This window comes from Bos grunniens, chromosome 10 (assembly GCF_055505025.1).
Source record: "Bos grunniens cultivar Pamir isolate PY7600 chromosome 10, Bosgru_T2T1.0, whole genome shotgun sequence".
Classification (NCBI taxonomy): domain Eukaryota; kingdom Metazoa; phylum Chordata; class Mammalia; order Artiodactyla; family Bovidae; genus Bos; species Bos grunniens.
In genome coordinates, this window is record NC_141174.1 from 97,779,768 (window position 1) to 97,803,721 (window position 23,954).

General features: G+C 41.2%; 1 protein-coding gene and 2 pseudogenes across 2 annotated transcripts in view; 1 reads left to right on the forward strand and 2 right to left on the reverse strand.

The window, feature by feature from the left end:
• Positions 1-4,732: 4,732 nt before the first annotated feature.
• LOC147365470 (exocyst complex component 6B pseudogene) lies at positions 4,733-6,738 on the reverse strand (annotated as a pseudogene).
• Positions 6,739-9,140: 2,402 nt separating this feature from the next.
• LOC147365471 (sorting nexin-12 pseudogene) lies at positions 9,141-10,093 on the reverse strand (annotated as a pseudogene). Its single transcript, XR_015135573.1, has one exon. The product of XR_015135573.1 is annotated as a sorting nexin-12 pseudogene (transcript).
• A 5,902-nt stretch (positions 10,094-15,995) lies between these two features.
• FEM1C (fem-1 homolog C) overlaps positions 15,996-23,954 on the forward strand; it is a 44,939-nt gene continuing 36,980 nt past the window's right edge. Inside the window, exon 1 of the mRNA XM_086323261.1 lies at positions 15,996-16,117. Coding sequence (XP_086179387.1) covers positions 16,078-16,117 — 40 coding nt within the window. The 5' untranslated portion in view covers positions 15,996-16,077. The remainder of the gene's footprint in view (positions 16,118-23,954) is intronic.

The following is a 23,954-nucleotide window of genomic DNA, read 5'->3' on the forward strand; positions in this document are numbered from 1 at the left end:
GGTGGCCAAAGTATTGGAGTTTCAGCTTCAACATCAGACCTTCCAATGAACATCCAGGACTGATCTCCTTTAGGATGGACCGCTTGGATCTCCTTGCAGTCCAAGAGTCTTCTCCAACACCACAGTTTAAAAGCATCAATTCTTTGGCACTCAGCTTTCTTTACAGTCTAACTCTCCCATCCATACATGACTATTGGAAAAACCATAGCCTTGACCAGACAGACCTTTGTCAGCAAAGTAATGTCTCTACTTTTTAATATGCTGTCTAGGTTGGTCATAACTTTCCTTCCAAGGAGTAAGCATCTTAATTTCATGGCTGCAATCACCATCTGCAGTGATTTTGGACACTGACAGAAGCAGAAGATATTAAGAAGAGGTGGCAAGAATACACAGAAGAACTGTACAAAAAAGATCTTCATGATCCAGATAATCACCATGGTGTGATCACTCACCTAGAGCCAGACATCCTGGAATGTGAAGTCAAGTGGGCCTTAGGAAGCATCACTACAAACAAAGCTAGTGGAGGTGATGGAATTCCAGTTGAGATATTTCAAATCCTCAAAGATGATGCTGTGAAAGTGCTGTACTCTATATGTCAGCAAATTTGGAAAACTCAGCAGTGGCCACAGGACTGGAAAAGGTCAGTTTTCATTCCAATCCCCAAGAAAGGCAATCCCAAAGAATGTTCAAACTACCACACAATTGCACTCATCTCACACAGTAGCAAAGTAATGCTCAAAATTCTCCAAGCCAGGCTTCAACAGTATGTGAACTGTGAACTTCCTGATGTTCAAGCTGGATTTAGAAAAGGCAGAGGAACCAGAGATCAAATTGCCAACATCTGCTGGATCATCGAAAAAGCAAGAGAATTCCAGAAAAACATCTATTTCTGCTTTATTGACTATGCCAAAGCCTTTGACTGTGTGGATCACAATAAACTGTGGAAAATTCTGAAAGAGATGGGAATACCAGACCACCAGAGCTGCCTCTTGAAAAGCCTGTATGCAGGTCAGGAAGCAACCGTTAGAACTGGACATGGAACAACAGACTGGTTCCAAATAGGAAAAGGAGTTTGTCAAGGCTGTATATTGTCACCCTGCTTATTTAACTTATATGCAGAGTACATCATGAGAAACGCTGGGCTGGAAGAAGCACAAGCTGGAATCAAGATTGCCGGGAGAAATATCAATAACCTCAGATATGCAGATGACACCACCCTTATGGCAGAAAATGGCAACCCACTCCAGTACTCTTGCCTAGAAAATCCCATGGACAGAGGAGCATGATGTCCATGGGGTCACAAAGAGTCGGACACGACTAAGTGACTTCACTTTCACTTTTTCACTTTATGGCAGAAAGTAAAGAACTAAAGAGCCTCTTGATGAAAGTGAAAGAGGAGAGTGAAAACGTTGGCTTAAAGTTCAACATTGAGAAAAGTAAGATCTATTCCTATCACTTCATGGCAAATAGATGGGGAAACAGTGACAGACTTTATTTTTTGGGGCTCCAAAATCACTGCAGATGATGACTGCAGCCATATAATTAAAAGACTACATCTTAGATTTGTTGTAATGAATGGGTTAAATACAGGTAAAGTGCTTCAGAGAGGAGGGTAACACTTTCATCCTGACTTAGCCCACTATTCATGGCTGATGGATAAGCTATTCAGTAAGCGCATAGATCCAGATCTTGACTGTTGTGTTTTTTCCCTTCCAGACCATATGGGTTCACTTTCCTTTGTAAGGAACAATCCATCTGCCACTTAAACAAGAACAGATGTATTGCTTTCAACTTAAAAAAAGACATCTGTAAAGAGGAACTCCATCTTTATGGGCCTCATCTCCTTGCCTCCTCCAGCCCTGCCTTGATGGTTGTCAGACATCCAGTCACTAGAGTGGAGCCAAGGGAGAGAACTCAGAGGCAGTGCTCTAAAGGGGATGTGACATAAGAACCAGTAGTTAATGACCTTGGGAACTCCATTACTTTCTTTCACTGTATCTTACGTAGCTAGAGAACAGGAAGCTTCCCAGCCATTCATTCATTGGTCAGTCTCGGTGTGCATTGCAGTAGCTTTTTCATTTCTCTCTTCAAGCAAGGAGATGAAAGTGAGGGCAGTTTGAGGCCTGATTGTGGCAATTTGAGCCATTGGGGAAGTTCTGGGATTGGTTAGTGTTCTGCGACATGGTTAGTGTGACAGTCGCTCAGTCATGTCTGACTCTTTGAGACCCCATGACTGTAGCCCACCAGGCTCCTCTGCCCATGGGATTCTTTAGGAAAGAATACTGGAGTGGGTTGCCTTGCCCTTCTCCAGGAGATCTTCCCAATCCAGGGGTCAACTCAGGTCTCCTGCATTGCAGGTGGATTCTTTACTGTCTGAGCTATCAGGGAAGCCCTAATGTATAATATAAACATAATTAACACTGCTTTATATTATATATGAAGCCCTATGGTTGGTATGGGGAGTAGATAATTCAGACTGCCTGACAGTTGAGGGCTTTGGGGAAAAATAGGTCGTGATTACTGACCTTTTGCTAAGATATTTCCTTTATTTTTCTTGGGACTAACTCATTAGGACCCAAGCTGTTTTCTGTGATTATAACAACCTACTCAACTTTAGAAATTTAATGTAGTTCTATTTAATTTTTAGGATAGTATGTTCAAATGCTTAACAATTCAGAAGTTTCTATGAAGCAGTCCAGTTTCCATTTTCAAAGTCAATTAATATTACCAGCTCATTTGTGTTCTCTTCCAGAGATACTTGATACATATGCAATCAATAACACATGTGCATATGTAAATGATTTTATGTCAATCTATCCATACCCAGTAATCAATCTATCTCAGCAGTCATCCCATCTCAATACATGGGGAGCTTTCTCCTTTTGTTCTTCTTTTTGACTGTCTTAATATTTCATTGCTTCAGTGTATCATTTATTTTAACCAGGTCCTGTTGATGGACTTTTAGGTTGTTTTCAATCTTTGCATTACAATGCTCCTATAATGAACAACCTTCTATGTATATGAAATTTTGTACAAGTGTGAATGACTATATCAGTAAGGTAAAAGAGTAGTAGACTTGCTGGGTTAATAAACATACACATATGGACTTTGGTAGATTTTGTACTGTTAAAGTGCTCTTCACAAAGGTAGCATCAATTTATACTACCACTGTTTTCCCAGAGTCTGCTAAGAAAATGTCACTAAATGCATTCATCTTTGCCAATCTAATAAGTAAAAAATAACATCTCAAAAAAATAATATCCAGGTATAAATTGCCATTTTTCAAAAAGTGAGGATGAACAGCTTTTCATAGGTCTAAGACAGAGGATGAGATGGTTGGATTGCATCACCAACTCAAATGACATGAATTTGGGTAAACTTTGGGAGTTGGTGATGGATAGCGAGGCCTGGCGTGCTGCAGTCCTTGGGGTCACAAAGAGTAGGACATGACCGAGTGACTGAACTGAACTGAATTGAAGAGCCGGGGGTATTCCCTTTTCTGTGGACTATCTGTGTACACCTTTTGCTCAAATTTCTATTGAGTTATTGGTCTTTTCACATGGATTTAATAGGAGATCTTCATGTGTGGGATAAATTAGCCATTGTCTGTGACTTAAGCTGCAAATATTTTTCTGAATGTTGGTTTTACTTTGCTTTTTTCCATGGATATATTTTTTATTTGAAAATAATAGAATTTATCATTATCTTTTATCTGGTCTTTTTTTTTTCTTTTTTTATGCTTAGGACGGATTCCTAAGATGTAAAGATTATTAAAGATTATACTCTGGTTTCTTCTAATACTTCTGTGGTTTTGTTGTTTACATTATAATCTTTGACCACTACAGAATTTATATTGGTGTAAAGTATAAGATGTTGGTGTAATTACCTTTTTTTTTAGCTGCTCTAGCACCATTTTGTGATAATCTATCTTTCCCCAATAGTTTTAAATTCACCTTTATCATATATACCCCAACGAGGAAAAATACATGGTTTCAAGATCTATTCACGTTGACCCATGTAAACCTAGTTCATTGATTTTTGACTGGTGAACAGTATTCTTCACTGTATAAGCATACTTAAATGTACAATACTGTATGTATCAAATGCATTAGTTGATGCAAATTTGCACAGTTGAGTTTCTGGCTGCTAGGGAATCTTTGTAGTGCTTGCCTATACTCAGGGAAGAGACAGCATTTCTAGGTGAGTATAATGAGAAAAAATCGTCAGTTTGTCCTTACCACCATCCATATCTGACATGATAGCAAAGTGTCCAGTCACTTAATGGGGCAAGTTAAATACCTCCTGAGTCTGACATCACAGTAAGTGGCACAGAGGAAACTTGGTCTAGGCTAAGACTCCTAAAGAGGTAACTGAAAGGATCGCCATCTCTCCTTGAGAAAGAACACACAGAGGAATAAAGAAAGAAGCACGCCCACTCTGACTAGAATGAAGATTTAACACAAAATAATTCTTCTCTGAACAGTAATGTCAGGAAGTTGCATTCTCATTTCTGAGCTTCTAGAAATGGATCAGGAAGTTTCTACAGTATTTTAAAAGATTTTGAAATTGACCTGGGATGGAAGAAGATAGCAAAGTCTGCTTCTGTAGCCATTATCCTCTGCCTCCTTGAACTTGAAGCACCTAAATGCTCATTAGCTAGTGTCTTAACTTGGTGGGAAGGAGAAATCAGAAAGAGAAGAAAGAAGCCTCCTTGTGGGAGAACTGGGTGTCATTATCCAAGATCTTGTCTCAAGTCGATGAAGGCCAGTTGCAGTGTGTCCTCCTGGGACCCAGACACTGGGCCGGATCTGGCCAACTGTCCACATTCTCTGACATCCAAGTTGAACTGCTGTAATGTTTCCAAGGTGAGCTGCCGTTCTTCAGCTTCCAGCAAAAGTTGCATCAAAGAAGTGGCTAAATGCTTGCAAGCTGACATACATGCAGTCTGGACCACCTTTCCGGGAAGGTGTGTGAATACGGCAAAGGTGCTATGTAGAAAGGCAGTGAGGTCTACTAGGTAATCACTTGCTTTGCTGCCCAAATCTCCTGTCATCCAGTCATAGCAACCAGCTGTAGAAACTGGTCAATTTCCTGGTTTAAGTTGGTATAAATCTCTTCTTCAGCTGCATGTCTGGCAACCTTACAAGTCACGGTGCCATACAGCTTGGTAGCATGAACTATCCCTGGAAGCACATTAGTGATATTGGTTATAAATTCTTCCAAGTACTTACAGGATTTCTCCAGGTGTGTTGTATTGATAATAATCTGGACAAGCTCAGTAAGTCCAATATTCTTCCTTTTAATGACATTCTGCAGAGAGTTGCTTAGAGTCCTAGTCAGCAACAGGTCTATAGATTTGCGAATCACGTCATCAACTTCAGCTGAGCTCAGATGAAGAGCTGAAAACTTCAGACAGGTGTAGATAAATTCTTTAATTTGGCTGTACGCTTTTGGCACAAATTCAAAAAATGGAAACTTTTGGAAATGGTTGCTTTTCCAGCTCTGTATCTTGGAATGGGAATTGTCCTACCATCTTTTTATACATCTCAGGACTGTAGTTGTCAGAATCAAGTATGTTTCTGAAAATACTCGACCACTTCTTTAGCAAAGTTTAACTAGTCTCTGATTTCTGGCAGCATGTCAAAAAACTGATTTACAGGAAAACCATACACCTGAAGTGTCAACAAAAAGCATAGTGAGGTTCTTAAAATCTAACGTGAGGTTTGGATCAGAGCAGTAAGACGAGTGAGTATGGAGTGCTGCAATGGTTTTTGAAAGTGCCATTTCCCACAGTTCACCAATGTGGGCTCTATTTACTAAGTCTTGCATTGTATGTAAAATGTGATCTTCACAAAAGAAAAAAAAAGCCGACAATTTGATTAAAATATTTCCTGTAGCCATCTAAAGTCTTATGCATGTTAGACAGAGGCTGGAGCACCAAACAAGCCTGTTTTCGCCTCTGTTTTCCGTAGTAGTTCTCAAATGTTTCCCAAGCCCAGGACAGAATATGTGTAGACATTGATAAACAGGAGAGAAATCAACCAAATCTTGGGTCCCTTCATCATCTTCCTCATCTTCAACATCCAGAATTCCTGAATCCTGTTCAGACTTGGGGCTAGTGCTTTCTATCTCTGTATCCAAAAATTGTATATGCGTCTTTCTTAGATTTTTCTGTTCTGGGTTGTTTCAAGATATTATCCAGGTTTCTTTTTTGTTGAGCTTGCTTCATGGCAGTCTCTTCAATTTTGTCTGAATGTTGTGAATACTCTCCAGAAAGTCTTTGAGATCAAACATAGACACATTCTTAAGTTTCTTCTTGAAGCTTGGGGATATTGTCTACCCTCACCTTGCAGAATCGATAGTGGCTTACTTGAGGCAGACAGGTATGTTCTACCTATATTCCAGAGTTTTCAGTTCAGGATAACGCCTTTTAGTTTTCATCTGGTCCCTCAGTTTGCTATACATCTCCAGGACTAGAAGACACAAAATTAATTTATCAACAGTGGCAGAAATATTTCTGTGCTGTAGTTGAAACTGCTTCAGCTCTTCCATCGCCATTACCAGTTCCTTTCCCTCGTGTTGTAGTTTTCTATTCATACCCGTCACGTGATGTTTGAGTTCCTGGGCTTCTCCTCTCACTTTCAGCAGTTCTACTATAGAGTCCACAAAGCCCTAATAAATGAAAGTTGCACAATTTCTCGGTCACAATTGCAGATGTGAGTTTCAAGCTTCTCCATGAACGGTCCATGTTCTTTACCATCATCAACAGACCTGAGTGTGGGCTGGATGCGGGCCATGCGGGTGCTCTGGATCTCTCTCTCTCTTTTTTTTTGTTTTGGCTTCACAGTGGTTTAACATGAACAGAGTTGAATATGACATTGTCTGACAGAAGAATGAACATTTTGCTGAATAAAAGCCCCGAGTCAGGATATATACACAGCAAAAATGGGGCCTCAAGGCTCTCAGCACTTGTACACAATGAAAGAAGGAATCTTTAAAAACAAATAGTCAATAACAGATACAGATGAAAAAGGCAGCAACACCACCAACAATGGAAAGGTGGGAAAGGGAGCAGAGCTTCTCTCTAGGGGCTGCTTAGGCCCTGAAGCCAGAGAGCTGGTTTGTCTCAGGGAACGTCAACATTTAGATGGACATAAACCCCATATTAAAATTCAATCCTTAATCTCTCTGTTCAGGGTCTTGTCAGAATCAGTAATCCTTTTCCCCAAGACTATATAAAGAAGTCCAATCCTTCCATGATAGGAAGTCTAATAAGCAAAGAGCCCCCACTTTTGACCTGACACCAGAGTTAACCTGCTCCCATCCCACAACTTGGGATAGACTTCAGGCCCCAGCAATCCAATGACCACCTCCCAGAGAGAAGCCCAGGAAAGCTGCCAGCCTCAAGAAGCTGCTTCAGACTTTTAAGACTTAGCAAATCTATACCCAGCTGCTAACCCTAGCTCAGCATCTGGGGAGAACGCTGGGCTTCCATGGGAAACAAGTACTGCTGCTAAGTCGCTTCAGTTGTGTCCGACTCTGTGCGACCCCATAGATGGCAGCCCACCAGGCTCCACCGTCCCTGGGATTCTCCAGGCAAGAACACTGGAGTGGGTTGCCATTTCCTTCTCCAATGCATGAAAGTGAAAAGTGAAAGTGAAGTCACTCAGTCGTGCCCGACTCCCAGCCATCCCATGGACTGCAGCCCACCAGGCTCCTCCGTCCATGGGATTTTCCAGGCAAGACTACTGGAGTGGGGTGCCATTGCCTTCTCCCGGAAAGAAGTACAGGCAGTCCAATAACCCTGTGACCAAGCTGGGGAGGGCAGCGACACATCTTGCCCCTAAGCCTCATTCAACAGCTCAAAGTGCTTAGGAGAAGTCAGACTGTGGTTTGTTCATGTGTTTCTACCTTGTGGCAGCACTAAATAGTATGGGGGAGGGGAGGGAGAATGGAAGGAAGAGAGTAGTGATGTTCTTCCCTACCACTGGGAGGTACCTAGAAAATGATCCACTCCCACACTTCAAGGAGTTAATCTGGCAGTAGTGAGTTTCCCCCTCAAGGTGGCCCTCAAGCCACCAAACCTGCAGAGCTAACCCGTAAAAGTAGCAAGGGCTTGGGGAGTGAGAGCTGCTGGCGCAGCCCATACTGACTCACCTGCTGGTGAGCAAGAAACAGGCAGCCAGAGTGGAGAGCCACAAAGGAGGGGCTAGGCAACAGGATCTCCCTGACTTTTCTGTGGCTTTCTTCTGATTCTGAAGCTGCCATGATGATGGGCTCAAAACACCCACACACCTTGCTCCATACAACAGACTGCTTGCTGCTGCTGTGTCGCTTCAGTCTTGTCCAACTCTGTGTGACCCCATGGACTGCAGCCTATCAGGCTTCTCCATCCATGGGATTCTCCAGGCAAGAACACTGGAGTGGGTTGCCATTTCCTTCTCCAATGCATGAAAGTGGAAAGTGAAAGTGAAGTCACTCAGTCGTGTCCGACTCTTCGTGACCCCATGGACTGCAGCCTACCAGGCTTCTCCATCCATGGGATTTTCCAGGCAACAGTACTGGAGTGGGGTGCCATTGCCTTCTCCCAACAGACTGCTTAGACTCTAGAATTACTGCCATGAAAAGCAACAAGGGAGAAAGTATAGCAAAAGGATTGGCCTAGAGAAAATGAGAGCTTCAGAGGTATCTTCCACCTTTCCCAAAAGAAAAAGGTCATGCAGGTAGGAAAGGCAGGGTCTTTCCCTGCTCAGCATTCCTGGTTAAACCTGAGTAAGAAAACACTCCTGGACTTGCAGTATCAGTATGTATCCAAGTGCCCACCAGCACAAGACCCCCCACCCCCAGGTTAGCCTTCTGGTATGGGTAAATGCCCAAGAAATTGCCTTCCAGTCCAGTAACCCCATCCACTCCCCAACCCCAAGCAGAGGGCATCTGCCTGTGGTTTCCCACGTCCCCTCAGAGAAGAGGATCCTAGTAGAGTGCCCACGGTATAGTCAGGCACCAAGGGACACAACACCAGACAGTCTATTAGACCAGGGGATGGGCAGACGACTTCGGATCAGAGAGAGAGAGAGGCTTCGTGCAAAAACCAATGTCAGTTCAGCAGGAAAGCAGAGGGCAAGTGGTGAGAGGGGCTCCTACTGGCGCACCTTCCCGGGGATGTAGTTCCTGTCAGTTGCCTCCTCCTGCAGGAACATGTGTAGGCAGCATTCTGAGCCAGTGGGTGCCCAGCAGTTTTGTTAATAAACTATTGCAGGCCCTGCCTCCTTTCTTCAATAAAGGTCTCCTCAAAGATCCCTTCGTCTCCTCGGATAGGGTGCTGCCGCTTCAAGGCTTTCCCAGGGAGTGGTGGTACTACAATCTTGCTATCTCGCTGCAGCTCATTTTTTAGCCACTCAAAGTCACTGTAGCGTCGTCGTACACGGGACTGCTTCAGTTTGAAGGAATGCTTCAGTTCGTCCGCATGCGAACCTCACAGGCGGTGAGGCGCGCGGCCCAGGCCCACAGTCTGTGGACTAAACATGGCGGTCTCCAGGAAGTTACTCGGAGGCCCGTAAGCGTCAGGCAGGTCCTCCTGCGGCTTCGAGTAAAGGCCCAGAGCGTTAGCTGCTGCCGTGTCTGACATCTTTCCGAAGGAGAGAACGGGAAAGGGGAAGGGGGCGGGGGACAGAGGCCGAAGGCAGGAGCCTGCTCTGGAACTCCTGAAGAACCCGTTTGAGCTCCGCCACCTTACCCCGCTCCACAGACTGGGGGAGCCCCACACCGCGTCCCCTCCTGCTGCGCTCGGCTTTCACTCCCTCAGTCTCCTCTCTCCGTCCAGGCTCCAGAGGCTCCTCAGCCTCCGGCCACCTGCAGGACGACTTTCATGCGGTTTTAATTATTGTCACCTTATAATATGCTTTAATATCGAAACAGGCTAGTCATCCTTTTCACTCTTTGTTTTAAGAATTTTCTTTTCCTATACTATCAAATTTCATATGAATATGAAATACTAATTAACATATTGTTATTAAAATATGTATATATTACTTCAAAAATCCTTTTGTTACTTTTATTAGGACTGCCTTACAGTATGGCTTAGTTTACAAAGATTTGATATCCTTCTTTGCACTATTGCTGGTTTACAATGGTTGCTGGTGCTGCTGCTGCTAAGTCGCTTCAGTCGTGTCCGACTCTGTGCGACCCCATAGACGGCGGCCCACCAGGCTCAGGCTCCTCCGTCCATGGGATTTTCCAGGCAAGAGTACTGGAGTGGGGTGCCACTTAGTTTCTTACATATATATAGACAATATATATGTATTCAGATACATATATATATATTCCTTTTCAGATTCTTTTCCATTGAGAGTTTCCGGTTAATAGGTACACACTACTACTATATATAAGATGGATAAGCAACAAGGACTGCTGTATAGCAGGGGATATTATATTTAATATCTTAATAATAACTTACTATCTTAATAATAACCTATGAGATAGTATATTTAATATCTTAATATATTATATAATTGTAATTATATGATAAACATAATTACTATAATACTAATTAATTATAGTCTAATTATAATATAGTACATATAGTATAAATAGTATATATAGTATATATACATATATACTATATATAATATGTAAGAATTACATAATTACTATATAATAATTATAATTAAAATATATTATTAAATTATATAATGACATAAATGAATTATAGCAAATATAAATGAAAATAATTATATTTACTATAATTCATTTATATGTCATATAATTTAATAATACATTTTTAATTATAATTATATAGTAATTATGTAATTCTTACATAATTATATATGGTATATATACTTATATACTACTATTTATACTATATATACTATATTATAGCATAATTATACTATAAGCAACAGTTAGAACTGGACATGGAAAAACAGACTGGTTCCAAATAGGAAAAGGAGTACGTCAAGGCTGTATACTGTCACCCTGCTTATTTAATTTATATGCAGAGTACATCATGAGAAATGCTGGGCTGGAAGAAGCACAAGCTGGAATCAAGATTGCTGGGAGAAATATCAATAACCTCAGATATGCAGATGACACCACCCTTATAAAGTGGAGAGTCAAAAAGTTGGCTTAAAGCTCAACATTCAGAAAACAAAGATCATGGCATCCGGTCCCATCACTTCATGGGAAATAGATGGGGAAACAGTGGAAACAGTGTCAGACTTTATTTTTGGGGGCTCCAAAATCACTGCAGATGGTGACTGCAGCCATGAAGTTAAAAGACGTTTACTCCTGGGAAGGAAAGTTATGACCAACCTAGATAGCATATTCAAAAGCAGAGACATTACTTTGCCAACAAAGGTCCGTCTAGTCAAGGCTATGGTTTTTCCAGTGGTCATGTATGGATGTGAGAGTTGGACTGTGAAGAAAAGCTGAGCGCCGAAGAATTGATGCTTTTGAACTGTGATGTTGGAGAAGACTCTTGAGAGTCCCTTGGATTGCAAGGAGATCCAACCAGTCCATTCTGAAGGAGATCAGCCCTGGGTGTTCTTTGGAAGGACCGATGCTAAAGCTGAAACTCCAGTACTTTGGCCACCTCATGTGAAGAGTTGACTCGTTGGAAAAGACTCTGATGGTGGGAGGGATTGGGGGCAGGAGGAGAAGGGGACGACAGAGGATGAGATGGCTGGATGGCATCACCAACTCGATGGACATGAGTTTGAGTGAACCCGGGGAGTTGGTGATGGACAGGGAGTCCTGTCGTACTGTGATTCATGGGGTCTCAAAGAGTCGGACATGACTGAGTGACTAAATTGAACTGAGCTGGTATATAATTAATAATTTTTAATAATTGCATGTAATTATATATAACAATTATCTAGTGCTTATATAATATATTGAGATATTAAATATATTATCTTATAGGTTATTACAAGATATTAAATATAATTTCCCATGCTATACAGTAGTCCTTGTGGCGTATCTATTTTATATATAGCAGTGTATACCTATTAACCCCAAACCCTCAGTTTGTGCCTCCATTCCCCCTCCTTTGGCAACCATAAGTTTGTTTTCTTTGTGCATCTGTTTCTATTTTATAAATAAGTTTATTTGTATCATTTTTTTAGATTCCACATACAAGTGATATCACATGATACCTGTCTTTCTCTAATTTATTTCACTTAGTATGATAAAAAGATATGGTATCTTGATGATAAAGGTCTCTGATGTGTGTCTTCCTGTCTAGCACTATCTTATGCCAAAGAGTAACATGGGTACCATTCTGGGAGCTTTTAACAAAAAATGTCAAGCTTTTGAATGCATTATGTGCCAAGGATTTAAAGTGGGCCTTGTATAAGTGCACCAAAAATTTCTCTTTTAGGACTTGGACAGACATCTTGATACTTTACGCTATGGTTATGTCTATAAAATTAATAGTAAGGATTTTAAATTTAAATACATATAAAGAACCTTAAAAATTCATATTCTAGTAATGTTTGAAAACAAGAATATAAGTAGAGATATGAAGATATGTATAAGAATGCTTAGTATAATATTTTTCATAACAACAAAAATTGGAAATAATATAAATGCATACCAGTGGAGGCTTGATTAAATAATGGTAATCTTTATCTTAAAATACCTTTCAGTGAGTCAAAATTTACTTTTCATAAATATTTATTACCATAAATATTTTAGTTACAATTTTAAATGTAAAAGCAAAAGTTTAATTAGTATGTTTCTAATTTGTTTTTAAAAGTTGAATGTGTATATATTATGTAGTTTTTGAAAAAATACAAGAAGTCAGTAAACCAAAATGTTAGCATTAGCCATTTACAGAGTTGGATCGTGCTTAATTTTATTTTTGCTTTGTGTTTTGTTGTATTTCCCCCTTTTCTATAAGAAGCAGGATTATTTTATAATAATTAATTCTTAATGAAATCCTTAACAATGAGCTTTCATAACAAGGTTGTGGTGAACAGCAGGCATAGGAGGTGTATCAGTAGTTGAAAAATATTTTCTGAAATCAGAACAGCGTAAATGCTGAGTGATCCTCCACTTTATTTATGTCATATTTGCCTTTCTGAAGGGCACTGCAAGTTTGCAAAGTCCTGGAATCATGGTTCCATTATTGAATAGCTGATATATAAAAACATAGCTTCAAAAATGGTGACTCGTAGGAAAAAACATGAAACACAATAGTAAGATTGGATGTGCAAAATTAGAAAAAAAATGAATTACTGGATAATTTTATTGTTTGCCAGTGGCTTGACTGCAAACATTTTGTAAAACATAACAACAGTGATAGAGAAATCAACCATTGTTATAGTTTTACTGTCCAAAAAAAAAGGTCTTAACCATCTATAAATTAGCAAAAAGAAAGAGGCTAATTACATGATTGTGATATGGATCAAGAGCAGATGAGGGTGCCAGTGTGTCTGCTCTGTTTTTACGGCCGCGCAAACACCTGCTTCCCATTGCGTGTTTATATGCTCTCAGGATGAATGTTGTCAACTATCTGTTGCTGCTCCTGGGCTGTGTTTACTGTGTCGTTCCCTCAGACACAAGGGAACGACTGAAAACTTACTTGAACTCAATCTTAAGAAGTGACGATTTCTCTTTTGTTAGGTTCTATTTGAAATATTTATGGAAATGCATTTTCCTTTTATCCCCAAATTCTTTTATTGCTGAGTTTTAAAATGTTTTTTTTTTTGAGTTTTATAAGAAATTAAATTTATAAGACACATGGATTTTTTCTGGAGACTTCAATAACTACTGTGGGCTGAAATTTTGTTGACACATGAGTGTAACTTTCAGTCAATGAAAGAGCATCAGGGTTTAAAATGAAAGAAGATTTACAATGGCAACCCTTTGTGTGCGGGGGTGGGGGGATAGATGGGGAGAGTAAAATTTTTCCTTAAAAATGTGTGGTTTTTTATCCACTGCTGACCCTTGACCTTCCAACATGAGATATTTATAATCAAATGTTTTTCTAGGAAATGGTGATTTTTTTCAGGTTGAGAAATAGGACTCAGAGTTCTCAGACTGTTGCAGTATAGAATTAGTTCTACCCTCACCTATAGCTTCATTCAAAATCTGTTATTGAACATATACTATATGCAAGAGCCTGAAGATGTAAAGATAAATAAGACATAGTTGATGCTCCCAAGAAGGGTTAAGATGAGTAAAAGGCACAAACCAGGTAAGAATATAGTCGTAGTATAAACTCCACTTACCTGGTATTGTGAAAGATGAAAGAGGAGCACTCGGACTCTGACCCTATATAGAAATTTAATCCAGTGGGTGGTATCCTCAGTGGAATGGAGTAATAATGCTAATAATGATTGACGGCGAAGACAACAGTGATAACAGGGCCAGACATCGTGCTCAATACTTTATACATATTAATACATTACCTGTTTAGGCTTTGCCATAGTTCAGTGAAGTGGGTGGTACAGTAATTTCTTTTTACAAATGATGAAACGAGAGGCACAGCTAAGATGCAAACCTAGGTCCATTTTATTCCGAGTCCAAACCCTTAAAAAGTTAGTGCTTTCAAGTTCCACACACTAAATCTTCTTGCTGAATACCTACTGGTAAGTTACTTCACCTCTTTAAGCTTTGATTTCCTGCTTTGTAAAATGGTGATAATTAATAACACCCGAGAACGCTGTCTGCCTCCTACCTGATGGCTACCTCTCCTTCCTTCTTCCATGCCAGTAGAGCTCACCTCCAATTACTAAAGCTGAACATTCCAGATGCTCATGTTCTCAGCTGCCCTTATAGCCAGGGCCTGGATGCATGACCAAATCCTGGCCCAGGGAACCTGAGAGGGAAATCAAGGGGAGGAACAGTTCATCTCTAATAAGAATTAATGCTAGGAATCTACTTTCACTTCCTGCGGTGAAGCCCGATACTACTGTAGCCAACCTGCAATCCTAAAGAGCCGCCATGGACACGCTGAGGAGAGCTCCCAGAAGGCGGTGAGCAGAGGAGTCCGTGTTAACATCATGGAGCAATATGGACAGTACATTTTCTTCCTTATTTAAACCACTTTTAATTGGATATTCTGTGACTCAAAGGTATTCCAAATTTATTGAGTTTTAGATGAGCTAAAGAGTGTACAAAGCACTTAGTATAATACTTGCATACAGTAAGTGCTCAAGAATAGAGGGTCTTAGCATCTGCTTGGTCAAAGCTATCTAAGTATGGTTTTTGTTTTGTAGCTTTTGATCGTTAGTAAGATACAGAGTTTTCTTTTCTCTTTTAAAATAACCATTTCTAAATTGACCAAGTCTAGACTTATAAATAATATGTAAACCAAATCACTGATACTCTTTGACTCCTCAAGGGATTAAGCATAGTGCAAAGTAACGGCTGGGGGCTTCGGAGGTGGTGCAGTGGTAAAGAATCCGCCTGCCAATACAGGAGACTCAGGAGACTTGTGTTCCATCCCTGGGTTGGGAAGTCACTCTGGAGTAGGAAATGGCAACCCCTTCTAGTGTTCTTGCCTGAAAATCCCATGGACAGAGTAACCTGCTGGGCTATAGTCCGTGGGGTCACAAAGAATCGGACACAACTGAGCACACAGGCAGAAATTAACAACTGAGTTGGCCCAGACCATTGAGCTCTCAGATATGCTGCCGAATCAATCATTAAATCCAGATCCATTCCAGAACGTGTATGGAAGGATTATAGGCATCCTCATGCATGCATGCTAAGTCACTTCAGTCACGTCTGACTGTGTGTGACGCTATGCACTGTAGCCTGCCAGGCTCCCCTATCCATGGGGATTCTCCAGACAAGAATACTGGAGTGGGCTGCCATGACCTCCTCCAGGGGATCTTCCCAACCCAGGGATCGAACCTGAGTCTTTAATGTCTCCTGCATTGGCAAGTGTGTTCTTTACCACTAGTGCCACCTGGGAAGCCCAGGCTACTCATAAAGAGGCTTTTCTGTTTTTAAGTTAAAATCATACACCTGACCATCAAGAACGCACCTGGAACTCCGCTTTCCACCAGGTGAGCACTGTAGAAGTCAGCAGTCTGCAACCTGGAAGAGGGCCCTCACCTGAACTCAACCATGTTGGCACCGAGGTCTCAGACTTCCGGCCTCCAAAATGGTGAGAAATACATTCCTGTCTGTGCTTTGTGAACAAAAATAAGGATGCACCCATAGTTAGGCAAGGTGGGATTATTACTCGGTGCAGAGAGGGGAACACACATCATGGGGAATGATGGAGCACCTCAGTGAATGGATGTTAGGATAGTACTACAGGACTGGGACTTGGGTTGGGTAATTTGGAGACTCTAAGGAGATGGGGGTTTGTTCCAGATCACATAATGTAAGAAAGAAAGACCAATTCTATGACTGGGCATCAACCAATCTTATCTATAGAAAGGGGAGATTAGACTGAGGATAGAGTTGTCACTGACTAATAAGTAGCAATCAGGCATCTTGGCCAAGCAAGGAGATGTTTGGCATTTTCAGGTAATACAGTGCCTTTATTTCTGCTTGTGCTTAGACAAAATTATGTAGGGACCTTATTTGGTCTCATTTTATTATGATCTTGGCATAACCTTGCCTGAGGTTGATGTTCTGTGAGAGAGATTGACATCTAATAGTATGACATGACCTCACTGTGAGTATAATGCAAACTTTTGGATGTCAGGGACTGTCATTTTTGTTTTTATTTCAATGCAAAATGCAGTGATATTAGATGCACATGTGCTTCTCTCTATCTAATGCTGTATTTTGAAATCCAGAATTAAAATCAGTATGGGGATGGTGTGTGTGTGTGCTCAATTGTGTCCGACTCTTTGCAGCCCCATGGACTGTAGCCCGCCAGGCTCCTCTGCCTATGAAATTTTCCAGGCAAGAATACTGGAGTGGGTTACCATTTCCTTCTCCAGGGGATCTTCCTGACCCAGGGATCAAACCCACGTCTCTTGCGTCTCCTGCACTGGAGAATTCTTTACCACTGAGCCACCTGGGAAGCTTCTACCTGGGATGGTACTTTACTGTAAAGGGAACAAGAGCAAAATCCTGTTGTTTCTATTAATGGTCCATATTGGAAAGATTCTATAATTCTTTTTGGCTGATGTAAGGAAGTTAGAGTAGGAGTACCCCAACAATAGCAGGAAATTACTTCCCCAGAAAGGGTGTAGTCTCCAGCTAGCCACATCTTCCTTCATCGCTGGACAAAAGATAAAGGAGGAATATTCTACTTTATGTTTTATTCATTCACAATTATTTTTTGACAATCAAATCCAAGCTATCATTCTAAGTTGTTGGGTTTTTTTCAATCTGGTGTTTATTTTTAAAAAGATCTTCAACTGTCCTTGGTGTCTCCCTTTCTGTTCTTGTTCATATATTTAACAAGTGATTACAAAAGACCATGATAATGAGAATAACTTAAGCATTGCTCGGGAAATGGTATTATAAGTTAAGATGAGCTACAGTTGATGTGTTTCAGTTCTAGAAAAATTTTCATAACATGTGGCCAGTTGCAAACTGAAAATAAACCATGAAGACTTAGGGGTAGGAATAATGACAAAAGCTTCTGGATTACAAGTTGGAAAATGCATTTTCACAGGGAAGCGTCAAGGAGACACTTAATGAAAGCATGTTAGTAACTGTCATTTCTTAAAGAAATAAAAATAAATAGTGCTTGGATGATAAAGGGAATAGATGTTCAGTTACTGCCCCGAAATAAGCACAAAACTCTGTCTCACTCCCTCTCACTCCTAATATATGATTTTTAACTCAAGATTTTCTTCATCTATGTTTCAAAAACAATTTTCTTCATTCAGAAGAACTATTGAACACTTATATTTTGAAATCTTTTTCATGTGAGATATCCCATCCTCAAGGGTGAGGATTACCCAAAGTCGTTCTCATTCCTTTTTTTCCGTTTTTTGTGCCTGGCTATATTAAGTTACTGATCGTTTTTCCATTCTCTTCTGTTACATATTTAACTTAGATTTATTCCCGCAATAATAATTTATAATCTATTACAAACTTGTCTTGAATTAATAGGTATATATGCAGCTCAACAATAATCTGCTTTATGATATATCCAAGTTGCAAAGCAAAAGGAACAGCATTTGACTGTTGCTGCCTTTCCACACGTCCTGACAGAGAGGATCTAGTGTGAGAATAGAGGAAGCTGGTTCGTGAGGAAAGAGGAAGCTAGGCTATGGGCTTGGTTCTGTGCTTGTTAGTGGAAGGTAAGGGTGAGGGCACTACTGCTGGTTCTCACACTTTATTGTGCATCGAAATGACCAGAGGCTGTGTTAAAACATCAGATGCTGAGCCTTACCTCCAAGAGTTTCTGCTTCCTTAGGTCTCAGGGTTGGAGAATTTGTAATTGCGATGAATTCCCAGGTGATGCTGTTACTACTAATTCAGGGACCACATTTTATATTTAAAATTTATTTTATCAACGTATAGTTGATTTGCAATATTGTATTAGTTTCTCTTGCACAGCAAAGAAATTCAGATATACATATATTCATTCCTTTTCAAATTCTTGTCCCACAGAAGTCATTACAGAATACTGAATATAGTTCCCTATGCTATATAGTAGGACCTTATTGTTTAATCCATCCTATATATAATAGTTTGTATCTGCTAATCCCAAACAAATTCCCTTATCCTTTGGCAACCCCAAATTTATTCAATATGTCTGTGAGTCTTTTTCTGTTTCATAGATAAGTTAATTTGTGTCATACTTTGAATTCCACATGTAAGTGATATCATATAGTACTTGTCCTTGTCTTTCTGACTTCACTTAGTACAGTTATCTCTAGGTCCATCCATGTTGCTGCAAATGGCATTATTTCATTCTTTTTTATGACTGAGTAGTATTCCATTGTGTATATATACGTGTGTGTGTGTGTGTGTGTGTGTATACCACATCTTCTTTATTCATCTGTTGATAGTTGTTTGTTTCCATGGCTTGGTTATTGTAAATAGTGCTTCTATGAACACGGGGTGCATGTATGTTTTTAAATTGCAGTTTTGTCTCGATATATGCCCAGGAGTGGGACTGCTGGATCATATGGCAATTCTATTTTTAGTTTTTTGAGGAGCCTCCATACTGTTTTCCATGGTGGCTGCACCAATTTACTTTCCCACCAATAGTGCAGGAGGGAAGAACCACATTTTAAAAACCTTTACCCTTGTTGATAAATGTCTGTTGATCCCCCAGCTATGTGGGTTACAGGTTCCTCCTTTCCCGTATAACTTCTTACCATGCTGAGATAAGTTGGGGTGGCCTAATCTCATGTCTTCTCTGCCAGCTTGTTATCTGGACCTCTGGTCTAGAGCCTGAAGCTTAGTGTCTTCTTAGGCTGGGTCCTAGTTTTTCAGGCTCTTTGCTCATGTCCCTGAGCCTTCATTTCTCTCATAGCTTAGACTGGACATTGAATCACTGAAACATCTCTTGGCCTTAACTTCTAGCCTGTCTTCCATACCCATGTGACTTACAGTGCCTGTCAACCCTTCTGTCTGCATCAGTCATTCTTGGCCTGCCATGTAAATGGCAACCCAGTCCAGTATTCTTGCCTGGAAAATTCCATGGACAGGGAAGCTTGGCTGGCTACAGTCCATGGGTGGCAAAGAGTCAGACACAGCTGAGCATGTGCGCACATGTTCTGTTATCATCTGTCTCTTGTGAAACTTACCACCTACAGAATTCTGATTTCATTCAGTTCCATTACTATGATAAATATAATAAATTAGAGTTCCTTGGGAACTCAAAGGACACAGAAACATGTGATCTGATTGAGTTTGAAAGAAGCAATATGTGGTTGTTAGTTATCATCAGAGCTAATAAGACAATGAGAAATTCAGTTCAGTTCAGTTCAGTCACTCAGTCGTAGCCTACTCTTTGCGACCCCATGAACCACAGCACACCAGGCCTCCCTGTCCATCACTAACTTCCAGAGTTCACCCAAACCCATGTCCATTGAGTCAATGATGCCATCCAACCGTCTCATCCTCTGTTGTCCCCTTCTCCTCCTGCCTTCAGTCTTTCCCAGCATCAGGGTCTTTTCTAATGAGTCAGCTCTTCACATCAGGTGGCCAAAGTATTGGAGCTTCAGCTTCAGCATCAGTCCTTCCAATGAATATTCAGGACTGATTTCCTTTAGGATGGACTGGTTGGATCTCCTTGCAATCCAAGGGACTCTCAAGAGTCTTCTCCAACTGCTCTGTGATAAATGACCATAAACTTGGTATCTTCAAGTAACACCCATGTATTAGCTCACAGTTTTGTCTGTCAGAAGTCTAGAAAGCAGAGCTGGTCCACTCCTGGGATCCACACAGAGGTGAAATCAAAATGTCGACCGGTGGCATGCTCTTATGGAGGCCTGAACAAGGAAGAACTTGTTTCCAAGCTCATTTGTGTTATTAGCAGAAGGCAGTTCCTTCTGGTTATAGGACAGAGGTCGGACAGAGGTCTTCCTTTTCTTGCTGTCAGCCAGGTACCACTCTCTGCTTGTACACAGCTCATGTAATTCGTTGATTAGGCCCAGCTGAACAATCTCCGTTTTGACATGTAACATAATCATAGGGATGTAATCACATTCTTAGTTTCCACCAGCACTTAAAGGGGCAGATGATTTGATTATACAAGATTGAAAGACACTGGGGTAGAATTCTGACTACTGCAGTCCACCCTCTCCCCCACAACAATCCACATCTGTTTCACACACAAAATACCTGTACCTGCTCCAACCTATCCCTTTTCAATATCAACTCAAAAGTCCAAAAAAAAAAAAAAAAAAATCTTCTAAATCAGGTTCTGATGAGGCTCCGAGGGCACACTCCCTCTCTAACTGTGGTCCTGTGGAACTACAGAGACAAGTAGTTTGCCCCCACACTCTCAAGATACAATGGTGGGCAGGCACGAGATCACAGTTCAGGCATTCCAGCTCAAATGGGGTGAAAACGGAAAACACAGAGGACTTATCAGTCCAAAGCAGTTTTGACATCCAGCTTGGCTAACTCATTAGGCCTGAAAGCCGGAGAATAATTCTCCTTGACTTTTTGTTTTACTCTCTTGGCTCTTGGTTCTGCCCTCTGAGTAAGGGCTACTAGGGGTCATTCTTAGACTAATGTTACTGTAGTCATGATTTGATTTTTGGTGTAGACTGCATTTCAGGTATCTTGAGGAATTCATGGCAGATACATGGGAATGCATGAAATTTATATTAGTAAGTATAATTCAAACATTTATAAAGCTAACAAAATGGCACCCCAGTTTTTAAGCACAATGATATTAACCACCTATGTCAGTCATTCCCCAAGCCATGAGCTCATAAGATGATGACTTCTAGGAGTAAAGAGCACCCATTAGGAATGGTCACCTGATAGATGACTATCTCAGTGAAGAAACAGGAGGAAATCAAAGAACTGAGAAAACAAGTTTACAGTAAGGCTTTAAATAAAGCCTACTAGTATGTCCTTAAGCCGCCTTTTCTCTAACATAGTCGAATATCGTCAGGAAGAAAAAACCAACCAAAGGTCATGTATTTGGGTACTTGTTAACATCAAAAAAGAGACACCTAAGACCTAATTAAGGACCAGTGTCCAGTACATGGATGACTCTTTGAAGTTATTTTGGCAGTGGCCTCTAAAGCATACAACCTTGGAGACTTCTACAAGAGGCTGCCCTGAATGTGACCCTTAGACAAAGCCACAAGAAGGCTGCTACAGACAAAGAGAGAGAAGACCTTTAGTCTAATGATTTGCAGCAGACAGGAGGAAGTTGAGGGAAAAGTTACAGTGATAATGTAGACACTTCACACTTCACATATTAAACAGTGGCCCAGGCCCACTGTGAGCACAAAATGTTCTTTGAGATGTTTTTCAAGTTGCAATTGTGGATTTGTGCTAATATAGTCATCATTTCTTGTCCAGTCTCTCCTGTGAACAAGGGCAAGTATTACAGTGGGTTATTGTTAGAATTACTGCAGTGATTGGGTCGTGTGAAAATTCAGTTTGTAGTGGGAGAGTGAGACCCACTCAGCCAAGCACAGATAGAACAGGAACTCTGGGTTCTGGCCTTGTTCGATAGCCTAATGGCCACCATTTATGGCGTGCCCTCTGTGTGCAAGACACTGTTATGTGTTTTACAAATGTTATCACATTTAGTTCTCAGAGCAATCCTTAGGCAGCAGGAACTTTGATTCAGTTTCATATTTGTAGACACTGGGGCTCTGAGAGAGGTTGCCATTTGCCCAAGGACATGCAGTTGGTAGGCGATGGCTGCCTCTGGAGCACTCTGCGTAGTTTCCTCATACTTGCCCATCATGTTGAAATTACCTGTTCGAGTGTTGCCCACGCGACTATAAGGTCACAACAAGAGGGATTCTGTCTTATTTGGAACCTAGTGCAGGCAACATATGTGTGTTGAACTGAACTGTCAGCCCCTAAAGCCCATGCTCTTATCATCTGTCAGGATGTGCTAACTTCCTAACATGATAAAAATGTGGCAGAGAGATAACCAGGGCTTGGAGACAAGGAGGGTGCAGAGTTCTGGGGTTAGAAGACCTTCTAGAAATGACCTACATCTGTCTTTTCAGGAGAATTCATTCTTGGAAGTCTTCATTCATGCAAATTCTTGCTGATGAAAAACTATTTCCATGGACGATACATAGAGAACTGTTGTAGAAATTCTCTCTTCCTCTAATTTCTTCCCCCACCCAGAGCACACAGAAAGCAATAGAAATTGGACAAGCTATTTTTTACATTTTTCCTATGTTCCTGTCAAGGCTGCTCAAGAGAGCTTTGGTAAATGGGTAATAAGGCACAGAATAGGTCACGTATCTCTACCACGTGTCTGCCACCTGGACCCTGGGGCTATAGCCACCCTAGGCCTTTTTACCTTGAGAGTGAAGTGACCTGGGCACAAAAATGTTCTGGATGTACACTGACCACTGTCTGAGGCTTGACGTCCAGGCCATAAGCTAGTATGGACGCCCGTGGAAGCTTATAACAGCGGGTATGTTTTAGAGAGTGGAATTTCCTGGGTGTCGTATTTACTCAAAGAAGCCAGAAACAGCAAAATGAAAGGGGTCAGTGCAAACCAAAATTCATATGAGCCATCCACTTGCGTTCCAGGGAGACACGATCACATGTCAGGTCTAAAGGTAAATCTATCTGCACGTGGACAGTAAATCCAGTTCTGGGGCCAGGCCTGAAAAGGCAAGTGGGAAGCAATTAAGGGATACAAACCATGAGCAGGACCCAGGGGGAGGTCTGTTCTCATGGGTGTTTCTGCAGTGGTAGAGGGACAGGCCTGCTAGCTCAAGGCTATGGGGCAGGCCCAGAGAGGCAGAGTCCTTGAAGGAACCAACTCTGTGTAGAAACTCAGCCCCAGGACCTAGAGACCCAGGGGGCTGGGCAAGTGGCAACTTGTATAGGAGACATGCATTACTGAGAAAGTACCTAGGGGAGGCATGTATTGAGCTGGCCAAAAAGTTCACTGGAGTTTTCCCATAAGATTGATTTTTTTTAAGTCTTTATTGAATTTGTTACAACATTGCTTCTGTTTTCTTTTAATTGGGGGATACTTGCTTTACAATGCTGTGTTGGTTTCTGCCATACAACATGAATCAGCCATAGGTCTACATACGTCCCCTCCCTCTGGAACCTCCCTGCCACTCTCCTTCCCATCGCGCCCCTCTCAGTGGTCACAGAGCGTGGGTTGAGCTCCCTGTTATACAGCAGCTCCCACTAGCTGGTTTGCTCACGGTAACGTTTGCGTTTCAGTGCTACTCTCTGCATTCTTCTGCAGCTTCTCCTCCCCTGGTCGTGTCCACAAAGAGGTTGTGTCCTCTTTGTCTGCGTCTCTGTTCTTACCCTGCAAATAGGTTCATCAGTACCATTTTTCTGGATTCTCTGTATATGTGTTAATGTCCGATATTAATGTATGATATGTTTTTCTCTTT